Source organism: Lonchura striata, chromosome 1, assembly GCF_046129695.1.
Source record: "Lonchura striata isolate bLonStr1 chromosome 1, bLonStr1.mat, whole genome shotgun sequence".
Classification (NCBI taxonomy): domain Eukaryota; kingdom Metazoa; phylum Chordata; class Aves; order Passeriformes; family Estrildidae; genus Lonchura; species Lonchura striata.
Genome location: NC_134603.1, coordinates 72208235 through 72228977, shown reverse-complemented (window position 1 = coordinate 72228977; position 20743 = coordinate 72208235). Strand labels below are relative to the sequence as shown.

General features: G+C 36.6%; 1 protein-coding gene across 7 annotated transcripts in view; it reads left to right on the top strand.

Moving 5' to 3' along the window:
* Window positions 1-20743, top strand: part of CTNND2 (catenin delta 2) — a 641711-nt gene that overhangs the window by 503554 nt on the left and 117414 nt on the right. For all 7 annotated transcript variants that reach the window (XM_031503970.2, XM_031503967.2, XM_031503965.2 and 4 more), the window contains one exon: window positions 9521-9704. In XM_031503970.2, the coding sequence (XP_031359830.2) occupies window positions 9521-9704 (184 nt within the window). The remainder of the gene's footprint in view (window positions 1-9520; window positions 9705-20743) is intronic.

The window sequence follows — 20743 nt, the reverse complement described above, 5'->3', positions numbered from 1 at the left end:
GTACAAAGTGGCTTGCTCTTGGAACCAAAGAGATTATTTCAGCATTACACAGACTGAAAATCAGATTATAAAAATACATGTTTTAGGTTCAGGTACATATCCTGCCTATCACAGGCTTTTCAAACAGATTACATGAAAAGCCATATATGTGTGATTAAATTGTCATGATGACACAATCATGCACTAAGACTGCTGCTACAAGGTTGACATAGCTCTGGTTCAATATATGCTTAGCTAAGAGAGCAAGACTGCCACATATTCTTTGAGGCCCATAACTCTATGTAGAAAAACAATATGGAGATGGGGGCTAAATGCAGAAAGTACACAAGTGCCTCTTACAATGCAGCTCCTCCGCCTCCATTATCTGTGTCCTGTCAAGTCAAGGAAATTAGAAAGGTTAAGGATGGAGTTATATAACTGCTAGCACAGAACACTGCTTTCAGAAGTGATGATTTTGATTTTGGCAGGAAAATATGTTCATTCATTTATTGCTTAGTGTCTGCTCTGCACATAAGCTAATTCTCTTTAGTAAGTTCAAAGAAGTGTTTTGAGGAACTCTGCCAAGCACAAAGGCAGGTGCCTTACAGACTTGAATTATTTTTCCGATGACAGATTTAGGATAAGATTAACGAATTTCAAATCTACTCGCCTAGGCACTAAAGTTTGATTGTATTTTTAAAATTATTTTTATTCAAAACAGAGATTTAAAGGTTATTAGCTATAACAAACCTTTCCTACACTTGTGTTAAATGGATGTAATTACAAGTACAATATCCTACCACAATCAATTTTAAAAGTTGATTAAAGCTTATGGAGTAATTTACTTCTAATTAGGTGTTTTAAATAAAAGCTGTTTTCAACAAGAAGAAGATTATTTGTGTAATGAACATTCCTGTCTGTTTACTCTGGATCCAAGCCAGTGGTTGAATAAGGAATTACATATTGTAGTTTCTTCAGTATTTCCTTATTCAAGAGTCTTTTAAGTTCCCAGAGGTTACATAGTAATCTGACTCCCTCCTTTGCTTGAGATACTTTTAGCAAACCTCCTCACTTCAACCTCCACCCTGAGTTCTGTGAACCACTGAGAATTTAAAAAAAAAAGTCACACTCATTCAAATCCCCTGCAAGTCTCATCTTGCTTTTGAAACAATGTGTTTCATCTCAAAGCCAAAACTTTGCACAGTCTAGTTTATCATTTTATCTTGTTACATCTAAATCTTGTGGGGGGACAAAAGAAAACCAAGGGTTTGTTAAACTCAAAAATACTACTTGGTCTACTTACTTACTACTTGGTACTTAGTACTATCTTGATAAAATTTGGCTAAATACAGACCATTATGAAAGCTAAGCAAAAGCAAAATAAATGAAGGCATGTGGTCTGCAGAAGCAGCTGCTTAGGGTAATCTCACTGAAGGTCTAAGTGCCCCACACAACTTCAAACAGCTCCACCAAGGTAGTATAAAACCTGTGGCAGGGTTAGTGGACTGCATGGCAACTCTGTTTTTCCACCCCAGTCATCAGTTACTTTAAGGTTTTATAGATAGTCTCCAAAAATCACTATTGTGTCATCATAATTTTCATAAAATACTTAAAACTTGTATTTTGTACTATTTGTACTTCTCCAGACTAATAGGCTGACATTTCATAGTCAGTGGATGTGCTATGGCCAGGCACAGCTGTGTGTTGTACTTTACAGAATGATTCTACAGTGTGGCAGAGTTTAAATTTTAGATTTTAGTATCACCTACAGAAAATACTGTCATCATTTATGGAAATGGGGAAGAGATTTTTGAGCAAATTCAGAGTAGGAATTAATTGGCATTTTATGAAGTTTTCATATGAACCCAGTGTGGAACCACTCACCAAAATACCAGATCTTTGTAGTCATTTTCCTTGCAAAACAGGAAGGTAAAAGGTTTTACAGTTTACACTCATATGATGTTGGGAAACTGATTTCCAGTCTATAGACTATGACATCTTCAAGAAATTCCAGAGTCATTCAAAACACATACTATTTATAGTTCATATGTACTAACAAATCTAAAAGTAATTTAATAAAGTGTGTAATTTTTCTTCAGAAATGATGCTGTCTTAACAAATAACACTTACGCGAACAATGTTGACAGTTCAACTGGATCATTTTATACCGTATCTATTACAATTTTACTGTCTAATTATAAAACAATCTTTGCCCCCTTTCTCAATATGCTGTCACTATTTTGGCTCTGAAAATGGGAAAACCCACTGATAGAATCTGTTGTCTTCATGAAGAGTTATTCTCAACTTTTTCTGAATCATCAGATTAACTTCTTCACCCCCTGCTGCTCTCAGTTAAATAAGGAGATGTGTTTAAATAGATACTTTCTCAAATCTTCCATCCTGCTTTCTTAGCAACAGACTGGGGCACTGTTTTATTGTGTAAGATGTTAAATCCAAAGAATTTTTATAGGTAGAAGGGAATGTACTGTTACACAGCAATACAAAACCTTCCTCAGGCTTGCAATGCCTGTTTCCCTGGAGGTGAATGTGGCAGAGGAGAAGTCACTGGGTGCTGGGGTCTTTGCTGGGAACAGTGCAGTGCTCCTGGTAGGGGAGTCGCTCTCCTCTCTCTTATGGGTCTGCTTGGGGGTGGTTTCATCCATTTTCCCGTCAGAGCCTGCTTCCTTTTCCCTATTTCCCAGGCAAATTCACACTCACATGGCCTGCATTTACTACCCTCAATACCAACACAAAACCCAAGGTGGTCCCTTGTTCTCCTTTCCTTCTAAGTGGAAAGTAGCTGTTTTTCTCTTGTACAGTGAGATGCATCTTCTATGGAAAATACATTCATGTTTTGCCCATGTTTCAATTCATGGAGCAGTGAAACTGATTTCATAATTTGCTTGTTGATATACTACATAAATAATTTTCTCTTTTTTTTTTTGTTTTTTACTTGTCAGATTTTAAGTTTAAGAGGAAATATCAAACAGGGTAATCTGGAATGATAAATAGAGGACATCTGTTGCAGCATAGGGTTTGACATAAGAGCTGCATTGAACTTTTTCAGCAAGTAGTAATTCTTCTGAAAAAGTCAGCTGGACATACAATTTTGATGGGCCTGCCTGAATGATGGAATATTAAAATGCTTGTAGTTTAAAACTAATTTGTAGTTTGAAATGCTTGAGATTTGCCACACCAAGTAGTTAAATTTTAGTTTGAAAATAGTTTTTTGTTTAGAAAAAATCAGAATATTTCACTTACAAAATGAAAGTTTGATGTTATGGTGAAACATGTTCATTCTGTGGTCAAATTAGTATTTTTACTATACCCGGTAATTGCATTATTTTTTACTCTTTTTTTTTAATTTTATTTATTGTTTTTAAGTTCAAAGACCAATTTCCCTTCTTCCCTCCCAAATGCTATTTACATTTAATGTTATTTCCAGTGTTCTCTTGTTCTCAGAGAACAATTTTGGTAGTAAATGTTTGCTTCTTTTTTTCTTTTTTTAGCAACTATACACTGAGCCTTTAATTTTGCACATAGATGCAATTTTATAGGTAGGACTAACTTGCTAACTTGTTCTTTTTAGAAAGTAGTTTGGTGTTTAGAGCTGTAATATAATGTTCAGCTTTAGTTATAACATTTTTATTCTCTGTATTATGTTCTGTTATCAAACACATGTTTTGATTGTGGGTGCCAGTACAGGTGTAAGCACTGAAAAACATCTTGCCATTCAAATATATCCATCCTTGTTATATTCCCATATTTTCTAATAAAATATTTAATTTGAAATTACATTGCCCAATAGTCATGTGTTAGGATAAAACTTTTTTGAAAGCAGTTGATATATTTTTTTTCTGTGTTTCTGTCTCTTAGAATGAATTGGTTTTGGTTTGGCTTCAGTGTTTAACACTCATTGAATTTCATCAGTCAGGAAGGGAAGTTAAGCAGAAACCACTGATCTTTCTGCAGTAGTCTTGGTCAACTCTTCTAGTATTTCATCTACTGTTTAACAGGAAGGTTAAGAACTCTAACATTCTTGGCTGACACTTCTTCCCTTCCACAGTTATGTGTTAATTTGCAGTGTACAGCAGAAAAAGAGGAGCAACCTTATGTCAAAATTCAGTCCCATGAGAGAAATACAGACTCTTTTGTTAATGTGATTGCATTTGGGTGGAATTTGGTCTTAATCAATACTAAAATTGCCCCCTCCATTTTGTGTTAATAAAATATATAATTTTGGAATGGAAAGAGCAAGCAATTGAGAAAGAAAGAAGTAGTTTTTCAAAGGAAATATTCATACTTTTTATACTCTATGTAGTTTTGTACTTTTATGTAGTCAAGATCAGCTGTATTTTTTGTAATAACACCGAAAAAAAAAATCACACCATAATAATTCTTCTCCTCTGATGAAGCTTCTCCCTCATAAGGCTATGAGTGGATGCTAAGGCAAAAAAATTATTGCTGCAACTTTGCTTAGCATTCAATAAGCTCCTGCCTGCTCATGGCTTTTACTGAAACTCAGTATTTCTCAGCGCAGACTTTTCCTACATCAGCTTATACACAGATAGCAAACCACCTCTGTGCACACCAACCAGTGAATTACAACAATGTATGCATAGGTACTCATTTACAAACCAGATCAATATTTCAAGAAAATTGCTGAAAGTTCCTCATCTGTTATGCTAATTTTAAACTGACTTTCACAGTGTGCTTTTAAGGAGATTCCTTCTAAGCTGTGCTTTGTTCAAGTGCCAGAGCTTTTCAAATCAGCCACTTTTTCTTTCCTGCAGAAAGTCTGTTACCAAGCCAGTTTCTCACCTTGATGGTTGAGCTAGTTGTGAAGTCTTACTGCACTTTTTATTAAGAAATGTTGTGGTTGATACTCAGCATCTCTGCAGCAGAACTGCTGTAATCTATCAGGAGCCCACATCTGCTGCCAGGGAGCAGATCCAGCTCTGCAGAGTAGCCTTGCAATTACAGCAGGGGCTCCAAGCAGCAGCCAGCAAATTACTTTTCTAGCACTTGGGAGCTTGGGGTAGAAACTGCTTTTCCTAAGGATTCCAGGAAAAGATCCCTTGTGCTTGGCTTCTGTGCAGGGTATTTAGCACTCAGATTTCAGTCTTAACTGTCATGTTCATGAGAGAAACTGCCAGCAGTATTTCTGAGCCTTCAGCTTATAAAAAAATAATGCCTACCAATACTTTGGTCTCTAGTTGTGGGTTGCAGTCTCTCAGCACTATCATATGGTTTTCTGCATCACTCCATGACCAAACTATTAAATTATCATGGAAAAGGAGAACCTGGATGTATTAGAATCCTTTTGAATCTTTATTTTTACAGAGAATATGAAATAAGCAAAATCTTAATATAATTGCAAGTTGACTTAAACATCCCATATTGAGAAGAATCAAAGTCTCATTTCTCCAAACAGTATTTATTTACTTACAATCTTGTTACCATATAATTTATTTTTAAAAACATAGTTGCAGGGGCAATGCTTTTTGGAAAAGACTCTACCAGTTTCTTGATTTCTATTTTTATTTGTAGTCTCAGTTGTTCTGAGAGGTTTGTTTTTTATATATGTCATAATTTGAGGCCTCATTAAATCATGAGCTAAATAGTTGATTAGATTTCCCTGGTTTTGCATATGTTCTTTTGCTATGATGGTATTTTTTGCATGTGCTGTCCTTTTTCTTAACTTTGAATGGAATAAGGATAGCATGTGGCTTATCAGGTTTTGAGTTATATCTTACTATAGATACACATATACCAGTTCTAACTGAAACACCAGCACAAAAATGCACTGAAGTGTTTAATCAGCATGAGTTTGAGCTGCAGTCTGATTCAGAGATTATGGTGCTTTTACTCAGTCAGAGTGAAATAAATTGAGCAACCCACTGACCATAGCAGTTGCATGGCCTCTGATAAACTGCTCCAGAAGATGCAACTTGATACAGTAAGCTGTCCAGAATAAGCATTCCTGTAGTCTTCTCTAAGAATCCTTCATCTGATGTCTGCTAGACTAATACTCAGACCCAAAATTCATCTTCTAACTGGAATCAACTGAGTATTTTCAATACCAGTTTCTCCTCAGTTTTAAACTTAAAATGTGATTGCAAGATACATTTTCAACATATTTCCATTTTTTATGTGTAAGAGTGAAAAACCTCAACCTGCAAAAAGACTTGTTCAGTCTGGTGTAACTGTTTTTGTCTTTCTACAAGTGTTCCGATATAACCAAAAGTGATCTGAAAATAGGGACACAAAATGATTAAGCTGAATGCCTCCAAACTTTAAAAGCAAGAATGAGATAAAATATGAATGAAAGTGATTAAGAGATGTTCAGCACTGATTAGTTCTTTATTTCATACCTCTCACAAGAGTCAGTCAATGGATGGTAAACAGTTGAGTTGGACTGTTAAGTTGTTGGGTGGATCCCACTTTTTGGCATCGGCCACTGGTGAGTCCAGTCCCTTACCTTCCTGTGGGCAGGTGATGACAATGCAAATTCTCCAGGGGTCAGCCAAGGCGCCCCTGAGGCTATTGCAGGGTTGCTTCTTGGCAGAAACCCAGTTCAAGCAGGGCTTTCAGAGTATTCTGAAAGTTTCTTACAGTAGCCCTAAAGGTCATGTCATGAATACACGCTTGGAAAGTATGTTTGGAATCATGTGATGAAAAGGTGACTCTGTAATGGAAGGTGTATCAGGTAAAGGATTTATTTTATTGTCATTCTCCCTTGTGAAGTCCAGGCAATGGATCTTCTTCTCAGACCCCACATAAATGTAGCTCCAGGTTATCCTTAGCAAAAACAGTGAGAAATGAATTGCCAGTGCCTTTTTATAATTGCAATTCTTAATTAAGAAGGTTACAAGGAGGCATATAAAATGCCAACCTCAGCATGTAGCAGACTGCACTGCTTGTGAGAATAAATTTTAACATGTCAGTAGAAAATTTTTGGTTCATGTGGTTGTTAGTATTCAGTCTCACAATGAGATAAAACACATTGTTCTGGGGTGGAAGAGGATTATTTCATTCTTTAAGACTTTGAGGAGTAAAAATTTGGAAGAAGGCATCAGACTTACTGGGCAATGCTTCTGCCTTGACTTAAATTTTGCTCGCTTCTGCCTTGGTTTAAAATCATTTTAGGAGAAGGTGTAAAAGCCATTTTAGCCTGGTGGTCCCATCATCCTCTTGCTCTGAAGGTTTAATTTTCCAGTTAGAGAAATCAGAGAGAAAGAGGGTTTAAAGACTATTTCTAGGCTCAACTATTGCTGACTACTATTATGGTTATATGAGTTTACTTTAAATTAGCAAGAAACTAGTTGTAGAGAATAGAAAATAGTTTTGACATACATGTTTTTAAGCATTTTGCTAGACAGGGCTTTTACGTTTGCTTGCTTTTCCAGTTCATGACTACTTCTTGAAACCCAAAGTATTGTTTTGTTGCCATCAAAACACTCTCTTCACTTTTAAAATAGGACTTCTTCACAAAGTTACAGTGCACTGTCATGAATAAGAAGAAAAATTGAACCTTAAAGGGGAAAAGATTTGCATTCTGATTCTCTGCTTTTATACCATGCACATCATTTACACCTGTCTAGATAAATGTAAAACAAAAAAAAAAGCAACCATATTGTTGTTTTTACTGACAAAACCCAGCAAAATGCTAGGTATTTCAAGAACAGTAGGTGTGCCATTAAAGCTTGCCAAGAACAAGAACACATAGAAAAGCAAATATAAATATCCTTATGAAGGTCTTTATTGCTTTAAAAATGGAATTCCTTTTCATAAAGACATTCAGAACAGAATTCAAACAAAGACTCTTTTCCCTTTGAAGTAGCAATTCTTAATGAAAAAATGAACATTATTAAAATGAACATTTTTCTTATTTCTGTTTTTTTTTTTGTCTGTAGCTAAAGTTGGTCTGCCTCATGCAGATCATGTTAATGGGGTTTTTTTACTAGCATACTGATCAAAATTTTATGTTAAACTGTGTAACTATCTTTGCAGACAGTTACATATAAAACAATTTAAACATGAAATGGTATAATGGAAACAGTCTCCCCATAGAGGTAATTAATTTTAAAGGGAAGTCCAAAAATGTAAGTTGATTGCTGTTAATTACACTGCTCTGTCAAAGCACAGAATGCTAAGGAAAATCTTGAGCAAGTAGTGTTCTTGTTGCTTGTATTTATAAATATCTGAGTCTGTGTTCCTAAGGCCTTCCTTCAGCGTTTTCTTCCCACAACACTCACTTGGATTTTTTGTGGTGTTTGTATTTGTAACCTATATACAATGATCAGATGGTAGTAGCTCTCTTTTGGTTGAAAACTTCGGTAGATGTAAAACCAAAACTCAATTTTGCCACTCAAGGTCAGATGTGAGGCCTACTGTCCTTTGGGAAGGAGAGTAGGGAGGAGTAGGATTGGATTCTACAGAAGAGGATGCATGTTGGCATGGGCAGGGGCATGATGAGGCAAGCTTCCTCTTCCAGCTACTCCTGGAAGGGTACTGAGCTAAAATAAGGAGCACTGGTTCTTCAGAACAGCAAATTGTCCTCCCACTTCCCCCAGCAATAAGAGCTGCCTGGCAGCAGCAGATGCTTGGCATAGCACAAAAGTTGCATGTGCTTTTCCTGCAAAACCACAAATACATAAATATGGGAATGGAAAGCAGCATGTCTTTTGCTCCTAACAATTTCTTGCCTGCCTTCTGTGTGTCAAAATTGCAGTGACCTTGATCTTTTCAGATGTGCTTAGAAAACTTTGGCTCTTGATTTGTCTTCTTTTTCCTTGGCACATTATGAGTTGAAATGGAAGAGATTTTGGTTTTTTTAAACTCTGGTAAATCTCCTTGTCAGTTGCACCATTAAGCTTGCTGTTTCCATGTAAAAATTACAGTATTTTCTAACTTTGTGTAGCTGAATATTTACAAAATATAATATTACTTGCTGAAAGTACTACTGTATCAGATCGTGGAGGAAGTATTTTTGCTTGTAGTACCAACAAGCCTAGACAGTTACTTCCATTGCAGTGAACATCACAAGGCTGAGGTTTTTTTCTCTCAGTGTGTATCTCTCAACTGTGAAAATTTTAGTGTAAAACAGATCCTGTTTTCTGCTACTGGTTTTTATTAGTTTACTTAGAAGGAAGATCTCTGAAGACCAAGCCCTAAAATATTCCTGCTAATACCCCTTCATTCCATGTGTGCTTTACAGCCTGTGTAGGCCTCTATCATAACCAGCTGCTCGATTTTTAGGCAGAGCTCTGAGAAATTTCCAGTGCTGCTGTGACTACATGTTTCCTATTTAAAGCTGTATTCCCACTGCAAAAGTTTGCAAGTGTCATTCAGCCCCATCTACACTGTAGTCTGTTTTATTTTTGACAGAAACAGATAAATTAAACACATCAGTGCTGTGAAATACATTGGTTTGGATTGGGTTTTTTTAGACAAAACAACATTTAAACTTATTTTGGAGGATTGTTTTGAAGAGTTATTTTAGAGGACTAATAATTATTAGTCATTTTACTTTTTGTAGGAGTTCTCTGGAATCTATCCTCCTGTGATGCACTGAAAATGCCAATCATCCAGGATGCCCTTGCAGTGTTGACCAATGCAGTGATCATCCCTCACTCTGGATGGGAAAACTCTCCACTCCAGGATGATCATAAAATACAGCTCCATTCATCACAGGTGCTGCGCAATGCCACTGGGTGCCTAAGGTGAGTACTTCCAAACCTTTGCTTTACCTTAATCATCTTGCTTTTGTTTGAATTGGTATTCCTCATTCTTAGTCACCTATAAACTAAATAATTGGTTTGTCTGTCAGCAAAGATGATGACTTTCAGTGATGTAAACCTAACGCTGGAAATTAATTAGAATATAAGCTTCAGGTCATTAAAAAACAGTCTTTAGAAGATCTTTTGGGGTTTTTCTATTTTTCTTGTCTTAGCTGTTTTCGTCCAAGCTTGTATATTACAAATATTTTCTCCCTTGTAGATTTGTCCTATTTCCTCAATTGCTTAAATAAAGTCGTTATGTTCTCACTATTATATCCAATTTAATCAGTACATAAAATAACGATGTTCATAAGAAGTAATACGTCTTAAAAGTTCCAGCCATTGCTGGAGTTGTGATAAATATATATATATAAAGTAGATTTTTTAATGCTCTGGGAAAATGAGAATTTCAATAAGAAATGAAGCAATTTAACATTTTTCAACCAAAAGACTTAAATAGATCATTAGCAAATATGATAACTATTTATATAAGTGTTTCTATGCCAAACTTGTATATGCAATGCAAAGACGCATTTATATGAATATGTGCAATTTGTTCTGTCCATTCCTAAAAGTGATTGTAGATGTGAGAATGAAAATAGAACTTGTAAGAAGAGGTTCAGTTCTGACAAAATCTTACTAAAGGATGGAGTCATAGCAATTTCTGAATTCCAATGCATATCATTTTCATGAAATGTTTTGAGATAATAGGCAGGTTCTTTTACGTGTAGGGTTTTTTTTCCTCCAGCTATATTGGAGAAAATAATCAGTAATTTATCCCAGAGACATGAAAATAGATTAGTTAATATTTTTACATGCATTACAGAAAATAACATAGTGAATAGTGTGTGTCAGTAAGGCAGTCTATGTTGTATGCCGCATCCAAAGCAGATATACATTAAAGAGCTAAACAAAAAAGAAAGTGATAGGAGGCAAAGTAAAATAGCAATATTTTTATGTATCTGTAGCAAGCACCTTTTTGTCTTTGTGCTCTTTCAGCAAATGAAATGTCTCCCTTTCCAAAATTATATTTGAAAAGTTTAAGGGAAAAAGTAATACATATTATTGACGGTTTATATGAAATCAGAAGAGAATAAAAGATAGGAGATAATAACTTCTATATTGCAAATATGGAATTAAATGCAGTATTGGAGTACTGGACTTCTACTCAGGTGTGATTTTCTGAATACCAGTTATCTTGGGGTACGTGACTGAAGCCAGGTGTTTGTACCTGAGTTGTTTTGACTTCTTTTGAAAAGAGTTTATGATATAATTGTGTTGCATTGCATTCAAATCACTAGCAGTAAAATGTTTCCATAATCGCTAGGAGGTGACAGAAGGTGTTAAGTGAGACCTTCACTACATTAAAAGTCTCAGTTAAAGTGCTGCCTCTGAAAGAAACTTCTGTTACAAATTTGGGGCTTCACAATGTCCCCTCTCTGAGTGAGAATGTCCGGTGTTGATCTCCCCTCACCATAAGCTCCATCTCCCTGTTAATTTTTCTCATCTGCTTCTCAGGAACCAATGCTCATCCTGATCCTGCAAACTTCAGTTTTTCCTACCTCTTAGTTGATGGATTCATTGCACACTGGTCTTGAAATCTTTCTTCTTTCTTTTTTTTTTTTTTTTTTTTTTTTCTTGTGAGTGTGTATGCACGCCCATTTGCAAACTGATGTGAGCTTACTGTAGCCTGCACTCTGGGTCAGCCTGAGGACTGAGGCCACGTGAGAAGGGTATGTTGCCTGATGGAATACACACTGCTTTGCAGCAAGGCTTACTACCAAGCACTTGATGGGATGCTGTCATAGCAGAATGGCTTCTGGTCAGCTCGTGCAAAATAAGTTCATATCTGCCTGCAAAAGACTGTGCATATTATAACTCCGGAATCCTTCCCAGGTAGCTGTAGCAGCAGCTCAAACTGCTGTCCTGAGCAGCTTGGTCTTCCTTCTAAGCCCTTCAATCATAGTACAGCTTTACAATAGCTTTCTGATATCAAACCCTCACTATTTCCCAAATGCATCTTTCTATCCTATCTAATGGCTTCAGATATTTTTTTGGCCTCCATCCATCTTCTTTAGATAGTTCCATCCCACTGAGACTGTGTGGATGCCCTTTGGCAGAGCAAGAACATTTGGAGAGGGTTGAGACCTACTTCACACCAGTGGTAACTTTTCTTGCTTACTTTTCCCCACTTTTGAAAATATCTCTTTTCTATACAAAATGTCAAATCTGAGATTGTGCAATAGAGAAAAGTGCAAGCTCACCGCTGAGAAGGTAGCTGGTTTCTTCTGTTGAAGTCATGTAATATACTGGGACTGTAGGCTGGAGGAAACAGCAAGTGTCAGAATGAAAAGATTAGAAAATTCTGTGAAGATGATTGGAGTCTTGCTCTGTTCAGGTGAAATACCCACCACCCTGAATAAACTGAACAGCTTTCACACTTTCCACTTGAGTCTAGTTACAAGGCCTGTATTTTCATTTCAAGATCTCAGTGAATAAGGGAGGTAAATCAACAAGATGTAATGTGGTTGCTGCCTGAGGTTGTGCTGTGCTTATCTGCTAAATGGAAAGTCCATTGTCATCTTCCATGGGAGAATTTCTTCTAAGATTCTGGTTTGGTTGTCCTCTGCTCTTTTCTTTTTCTGTTTTTGCTTGAGCTTATTTTGAGAGGACAGTTAAAACTCACTTGCATAAGGATTATCAGTGACTGTGCTCAGTATCAGAGGAAGAGCAGTGATGTTCAGGATACTTGAGAAATTCTGAATATCTAATGTTGGCAGATTTTAGAGACTTCAGGTTGTATTACATAATTTAATACTAACAAATATGACAGGAGGATTTGGGTTTGAGGGTTTTTTCAGTCTTATATGACTTTGGTTGTCTGGTGTATTCACTGCTGAAAACGTTCAATAGTATCTGAAAGGTGATGTAATGTAATCCATCCCATATACAATGCTAATAAGTATCTTGCAATGGCCATTATACAGGAATAGTCAGATCCTTTTTTTGTGTTTTTATCACAGCAGCATATGAATTTTTTTTCCTGCTTATCTTTGCTTTTCTCAGTTTTTTGATGATAATTTCTTATGATTTTTCAATTTAAAAGTTGGTTATTACCTACAGTTTTTAGTACTCATGCTTAATCATATCTTTCTTAACCACATTCTTATGCCTATAACTCCAGTCACCCAGTAATGCAGCTGAAATTGCATAAAGAGCAGCAGCAATATCAGGCCTTCTCCTATTTTCACTTTTCCTTATAGATTAAGTGCAGTTATTTACAAACTGCACTTTGAATACTTTTCTGATTTGAAAAAATAAAGTACTTCTAATGCAATGTTGTACAAATTAATTTTGGAACAAATTAATAACTGGAACACTTTGAAATTGTTTCAATAATTCAAAGATCTAAACATAGCATTATGGCTATCACTTACAAATTTAATCTAAATATTCAGCTTTCATAAATTGCCTCAGTGTGACATGTTGGAGTAATCACCCAATTTAGTTGCCTCCCCATTGAGATACTAGTACCTTAAATCATTAAGCTCTGGTAAAGTTAGATTTCTTTTTTTTCCTTTTGTATTTTAGCTCTTCTACTTGTGTTAGGGAAATACTGTATCATTGATTTATAGTTTCTGATTCACTTAAACTTATTAGGGATAGACAGGTGAAAACTGAATTTGTAATCCTGGTTGTTAATGGGAGGGGGTTTGCAATCCACAATCTGAAATTTAAAAATCAGCTGCAGGGACATTGGATAATGTTGTCTTAACCTGAAATATCAAGGTTACTTATTACAAAACTATAAATCCCTGTCCAGAAATTTATTTGAAAAATAATTGCAGTGAAAAAAAAAATCAAGAATTTTTGCCTCATGTACAATCTAGAACCCTGTTCTTCTATTAATTTGAAATGAGTTTAAGTTAAAATAATAACAGCTGAGGACTTTAAAGATTTTTAATACTTTATTGTTTTAAAATACTAATGTGGGTTTAGACACAAAATTATGAAATTATTTTTATTTCTTCCATGTTGTATTTAATCTTTAATGATACACTGAAAGTAGAGGGGCAATTGTGAAAATCAAAGACCTGTTAAAATATTTATCTTCACTCCATTAGTCCATTAGAAATTTTATGGAAGTATCATTCAAGATGTTATGTATTTAGAAAGCTTCATATCTTTGCAAGTTTCATACTTCATACTTTCTTACTTGTAAAACCTTTAACAAAATACCTTTAATTATTATTCAACTGAATAAACATGTAACAAGCTCTCAAAGTAGAAGAGTAAAGGGGAAAAGTGCTTTTAAAACATGACTTGAATTAACTGACCCAGTAGTATTTTTTGGATAGATCGGCTTTTGGAAGGAACAAATTGCCCTGTTAAAACAATTTTTGTTATGTGTGAAACCTGAATATCAAATGTTTTCAACTGGTTTGCAGATGAGTGATGTATCTCACTAATATTTACATCCAATGTATTTGTCTCACTATCTTATTTCTTCTCCAGTTCTATTCTAAATATCCAAAGTCTGTTCACTCCTGTTCTTAGGAACTGCTGTACTCTTTTCAATAGAACATTGTGCTACATACTGACAAAATAAGACGTGGGAACATCAATAAATTACATCATCATGGGAGCATCAAATAAATTACACAGACTGTATTATTTGTCATCTGTTCAGTTTCTAGAGAAATATATATGTAGATACATGTATGTGAAACATGTTTGAAACTAAATTGATATAAGTATGTATGTGCATAGATGTAGGTGTGTTTGTGTTTTATACATTCAGATATAGAAAGGATGATTATGGAAGCTGTAATACCTTTCTGTCTTTACTGACTGCTGCAAGCTCTGACTATCTGCTGTTGAGTATAAATGCAGCTGGCTTCTTACAGCAGGACGAGGACTGTTGTTGCTGATTTTGTGATTCTTCTCCTGTTAACAGAGCAGTCATGTTTTGTCTGTCTGTGTTGATAACTGTGGTGGATGTAGAGATTTTGGACTCACCAACCCACTTCAGTACTTTCCATGCTTTTCTAGGACCCAGGAGCTCTTCTCAGGCTCTGACCATGCAATTTTGCCCATCAGGAAGCTCATGTTTTCTGTCAGAAAGAAGCCTGTCAGAATGGAAAGTTAGGACAAAACTCAAATGAATTGTGTATTTCCACAGACAACCTACTCAAGGGAGAGACTGTTACTACAAGCAGTTCCCACAAGCCAAAATGGAAAAAAGCACGGGAAGTAAAAAAAGTCAGTCTGCAGGAAAATGTGCATTTCACCTTTTCAAGAATCTAGGTTCCAGCCTAGAAAAGAGTCACAAATCAATTGAGAGGCCACAACAATTGCATCCCAGTTAAGCCTAAAGTTTTGAAGGTGAATTTCTGCAAGATATTAAAGAGATTGTTTCTTCCTGAATGCAGCAATTGTTCAGAAATGCAGCTGAAATAAAAGTATAATTTTAAGACTCAGGGAGAGAGAGAGATTTTAGTAGGAATAGATCAGTGTCCTCTGATTACTACTGTAATATTTTTATTCAGAAGATACTCAAGGGAAAAGTTCCAACAGAATTAAATGTGTAGTTGTGTCAGATATTTAAGGACCCCACTTTTTCTTCACAGTGTAGTTATTCCTAATTTGCATATTCATGTAGTAATTTATAAGGTTTATACAAGGTCATACTGTATTAATTATAGCAGTGGCATTAAAATAATACTGTCAAGCATAGTGCTTTTAATGCTTCTTCAGCATTCTTTGTAAAAGCATCATTTCAACATATCAAATTGATGCTTCAAATTCTATATAGCTCTGGAAGTTTATTCTGGACTCAAGCTAAAAAAAATCCTAGAATATAAATTTTGATTTTTAAACTGGTATTATGGAATGCCCTTTGTATTCTTTTTTGGTCTGAAAGATAATACAACATAATTCCAGCCACTTTTTACTTTTCTGTACTTAAAAACCTAGAAGCTTTGGTGGCATATCTTCTTCCTGCATCATTGTATCTGACAAAAGAAATGCTGGACTGCTCTGCAATTGAGGGCTGTTCTGCCTTCAAACACAGAACAAACTCCCAGTGTGCTGATTTTGCACAGGGTTAGCCTAAGCATGACCTGTCAACACACCTCTTCAAAATACTAAGTTGTTCCTGGGCAAACAAAGAAACTCACTTACAGGTCAGTGGGGCTTCATGTTTGGATACCAAATAGAAATACTCGCACCTGTATGTTGAGAGTTGAGGACCTAGCTGAAATGTAGTTCTTATTCTTCAACTGACATATTTTATTCTCTTTAACATGAATGTATGTGGATTATTTCAAGGAAAAAAGTCCACAGCTTAACTGAGTGTCATACAATTAGAAGTATTTACTTATTGCTATGGCAGGAGTGTGTTCTTCCTGTATTTAAATAATTTACTGTTTCTGGAAATTATAGACCTACATGTGAAAATAATGAATATTCCTTTTGTATTCTATGATATTCTTAGACTTAGAAATAATAACAAAATTATAAATGTTATTTCCAAGGCTGAATGGCCTATGATGTACCCTAGCCTTAAATGTGGGGGCTGTTAAATATCTCAAGTATATTTTCAAGGACTGACTGTTTTTCCAGTTTTTGATGCTTTTAATTCCTTTCCTTTAATTCCTACTGTTAACTAGTGCCTACTGTGAAAATTAAATGTCCACTCTTATTTGCATAGTTAGGTAGTGTTAATTTACATTTCCTTCTGCAAAAAGGTTTAAGCCTTGTGGATGTGAATGCTTTGAAGAAAGTAAATAGTTTATTTTGTGAAATGGCTTCAACTTTGTTGAGTTTTTTGTCATTTCAAAACAGTTTTTATTTATGCAGTAACAAGTGTTAGCTTGCCAGACACTGTAATACAGTATGATTTGAGTCTTAGTGTCCTGCTGACTTGATTCTAGCTGACTCTGTCCCGCTGCAGAGCTGCGTATCACAATGCCACAGATGTTTTCTTTTTGGGAAGAGCCCCCTAAGCCTGTGTGGTACCACATGTATTTTAGAGCTTATCCATAACGTCACTGTTTGAGAAGATAAAGAGATGGAGCCAATCTTTTCTTGGCTGTCTGGGCCCATTGAGAAGAATAACCACAAGTGTCACTGGGAATCAAGGTGTACCTCTGTGGTGGCTTTGCTGACCATCAAAAATCCTAAGTAGTTCTTTTTGAATGGATACTTTGAAAAACTCATCTAGTCTGGCTCCACAGAAAATATTATTTATCTCAGCATGAGAGAAAAGCTGATTGTGACTATTTTGTGGCACCACTCATGGTCACGGTGATTGATGATAGAGGATGATGTTTTATTTACCCAAGAAAGATGAGAAACACAGTCATTCAGAGTTTGTATGTCCACTCAATTTCACCAAAGATAATAAAATAACACTCAATAAGTTTGGGTTCTTTGGTGCTCATCGCATGATTTCTATATTGAATAGATTTTCTCCTCCTAAAACTATTTGCTTTACTAGGCAATGTGAAAAAGGAACATGTGAAAACACATGGCTCTGAATAGTGAAGGAAAGGCAGTGTGTACTTTCCCTTTTTGTCTCTTGATAAATGGCTTCAAATCTGAAGAAACTTTGCCTAGGAATGGAGGATCATTTGGTCTCTTCTCAGTCTGAGGATTTGCAGTAGAGAGATGTATTTGAAGTATGCTGAGCTTGCTTCAGCCTTCTGGATAAGCCAGCTAACATCACAGAGTTAGCATTTTATCACCTCCTTTCAAAATGTTGTGGGCATGTGAACTGGTGGACTTCAGGCACAAGGAGTAATTAATGCCAGCAACCCAAGTTAAAGCAGTGCTCAAATCTTTTTCTGAGAGAAGGCTTTCATGGCATTCCCCATGTCTGCAAGTTGGTGAGCTACTGAGAGCTGGTGAGAAATGCTCTCAGCAGTAAGTGTAGCACTGAAGCCCTAAGAGCTGCTGTCCCTACTAATCACATTCACAAGCTTCGCAACTTTTATCTCTTTGGGAAATATTTTCCCAAGAACTCTCTTGATGAAGTAAGTAAATAAATAAAAATACAGCTCCTGAGGGATGTGATGAAACAGGCTGGAGACTGCCAGGCCTGCTTAGTTTGCAGTCCACTGAGTATGTCTGAGCTGAACCCAGAAAAGCAGATGACATTTCAGAATATCATATTTTGTGAAACATTGCCTAGTGAGTGTTGAGAAAGTATTCTTGTTATAATCACTGCAAATCTCCATAGAGGAGTTTTAGCACTTTGGAAGATTTTTCATTGATCTCTTTTGATGAAGAGAGGGAAATCTAGTAAGAGCACATTGAGAAATGAAGACCACTAGCAATAGAATGGATTCCCCCCTTTCTGAGAGGATTAGTAATGTGGACAGTTAATTTGAGGGTAAATTTATGCTTCTATAAAAATAGAAGTAAAAAGCAAGTGATGCTTTTCACTAATTCAGTTAAATTTCATTGATTTTATCTAATTTGAACATTTCTGTGGTCATTTGTTGCCGTGCGAGACCGGCTCCAGGCAGGGGCTGGCAGGACACAGCGGGAGCAGGGGAGAGGCGGTGCCGCTTTTCCCCTTCGGCTCTGCGAGGCTCAGTTCTAGCGCGGGGACAGATGAAATGGTGACACAGGGCTCGGGTGCAGACACGTGTTTATTGTGGGAGCGTGTTCCTGAGACACCGGGGCACCGACCGAGGGCTGGTTATATCCCGTGCCGGGGGCGGGGGGAACATGAGCTGCGGCCAGTGGGACGGGAGGCAGGGGAGAGGGGCAGGGAAACCCCGGGGACAGCGATGGGAAAGGTGGGGGGGGGGGGGGGGCAGACCGCGTGGCGAAGGGGAACAAAGGACCGCGGGAGGGAGGGGGAACACACGGGAAGGGGGAAGGGGGAATGGGGAGAAGAAGGGAAAATTACAAAACCCCGCAGTCATAATACAAACTAACACACAAGTGAAATGAGATGATGTAAAGCTTGGGCAAGGTGGTGCTGATTTCCAGCTACAGCTTACTGAGACACACACAGCCTTGCAAACACTATCTCAGAAAGGCAACAGCAGCACAAAAGGAGAGGATTTTGTGTGTTCTGCCCACAAAGTCTGTGCAAAGTTTCAGTCTAATACAAAAAACAAGGTGGCACACTGCCCTCTTCAAAAATCAGTTAAAGATACTGGGGGGTTTGTATTTCAGCTGTTTATTTCCTACTGTCTTCCCTATATTAGCTTCACATACAGTATTTTCAACATCTTTATTAGTGGTGGGAAAGTTTTCTTGGGAAAGAATGTACATTCAGTAAAAAAAATTAAAAATCCAGTATTTAAAATGCATAAGCATGTGCTGGGGAAACATTTAACATCTGCCTGATAGATGTCCTTTTACAAGAGCATATAGTGACAAGGAGAAATGGTTTCAAACAGAGTAGATTTAGATTAGATGTTAGAAGGAAATTCTTTACTGTGAGGGGGATAAGGTACTGGAACTGGTTGTCCAGAGAAGTTGTGTATGCCCCATCCCTGAAGTGTTCAAGGCCAGGCTGGATGGAACTTTGAGCACCCTGGGATAGTGGAAAGTGTCCCTGCCCATGGCAGGGAGACTGCAGCCAGATGTTCTGTAAGACCCCTTCCAACCCAGACCATTTTATGATTCTATAATAGTATTTTTAGCTAGACTATTTCTGTGACAAAGTAATTTTGAATTATTTGTCCTAGTGTAGCATTTTTACATTCACAACTAATTTCTTTTTGTCAGGTAGTAATTTATTACAGTTAGTTGGTTCCAGCTTCAGTGTTTCCTCTTGAAGGACAGTAGTATTGTGAAACACCTCCTCTTTTCCCCCTGCTGTCATTAATCCATCTTTGTATTGGATTTACTGTGTACAAACGAACAATATTTGGAAAGTGTTTCAAAAAAGATGGTCATGTAAGGGCACAATATATGTATTGTGCCCACACAAATTTGAGCTTAGGGTTCTTTTAAAACCATAATGAAGTAAAAACACTTATTAGGATGGATGATAAAAATAGTTATTTACAAAAATATTACTTTATTCCATGTATTTGCTTTCTATAATTGATTTGTGCTGAGGAAGTTTTTTACTTGATTAGTCAAATTGATTGACTTCAGTTAATTTTGATACCTGCTGTGTTTGGTTGCCAGACTTCATGTTAAGGAATGTCTCCTAATCAATGCAATATGGGAAAATGCACAATGTTGTTTGCACTCATGGTAGTTACTTAAGCATTAGAGTCAGCTGTCTGTGCTTGCAGTCTGCACTTGCAGTCAGTGAGGAGAGAGATCTACAGCTGCCTGGCCTTGGGCACAGCTTATGACCTCAGAAGTATTTAAGTTTCATAAATCCTCAGAAATAAGGACAATCTTATTTTTAGTTAATAAACACACTGGGAGGTTTTCCTTTTTATAGCCGATGTGATAAAGGGAGCAGAGCAGAGAGTAATGTTTCTGTTTGTATTCACCAAGAGCATGACCAAAAACAAAACATTTGTGAGTTATTATGAATATTTGCTGTGCACAATAGAAGGATTAACTGGGACATTTAAGAGAAGAACCAACTGAGACAAGTTCAAGAAGGAGGGTGCAGCTTTATTAATTTAACATCAAGGATGGTGATGTAACTAGGCTAGTATCTTCTGTAATAGATATCTGGTTTGGAAATAATGTAGTCCTCCTTAGCCCACTCTTAGATAGAACCATGTCACCCTTTCCTGTCACTAGGTTGCAGAGGTTACAGAGGACACCTGGTCCAGACACAAGATACACCTGCAAAATCAGCAGGAATGTTGCTGCCACCGGAATTACCAGCACTGAAACGGGGAAGAGGGAAATTCACATGAATGATACCGTTTTCGGAACTGAAATTTTATACAGAAATGACATGGGAATTTTTAATTGTTTTTACAAGAACCATGTGTTTGCTTTTTTGTATCATTTACCTTTTAGAGAATTGTTAGTTTTGTTTTTGC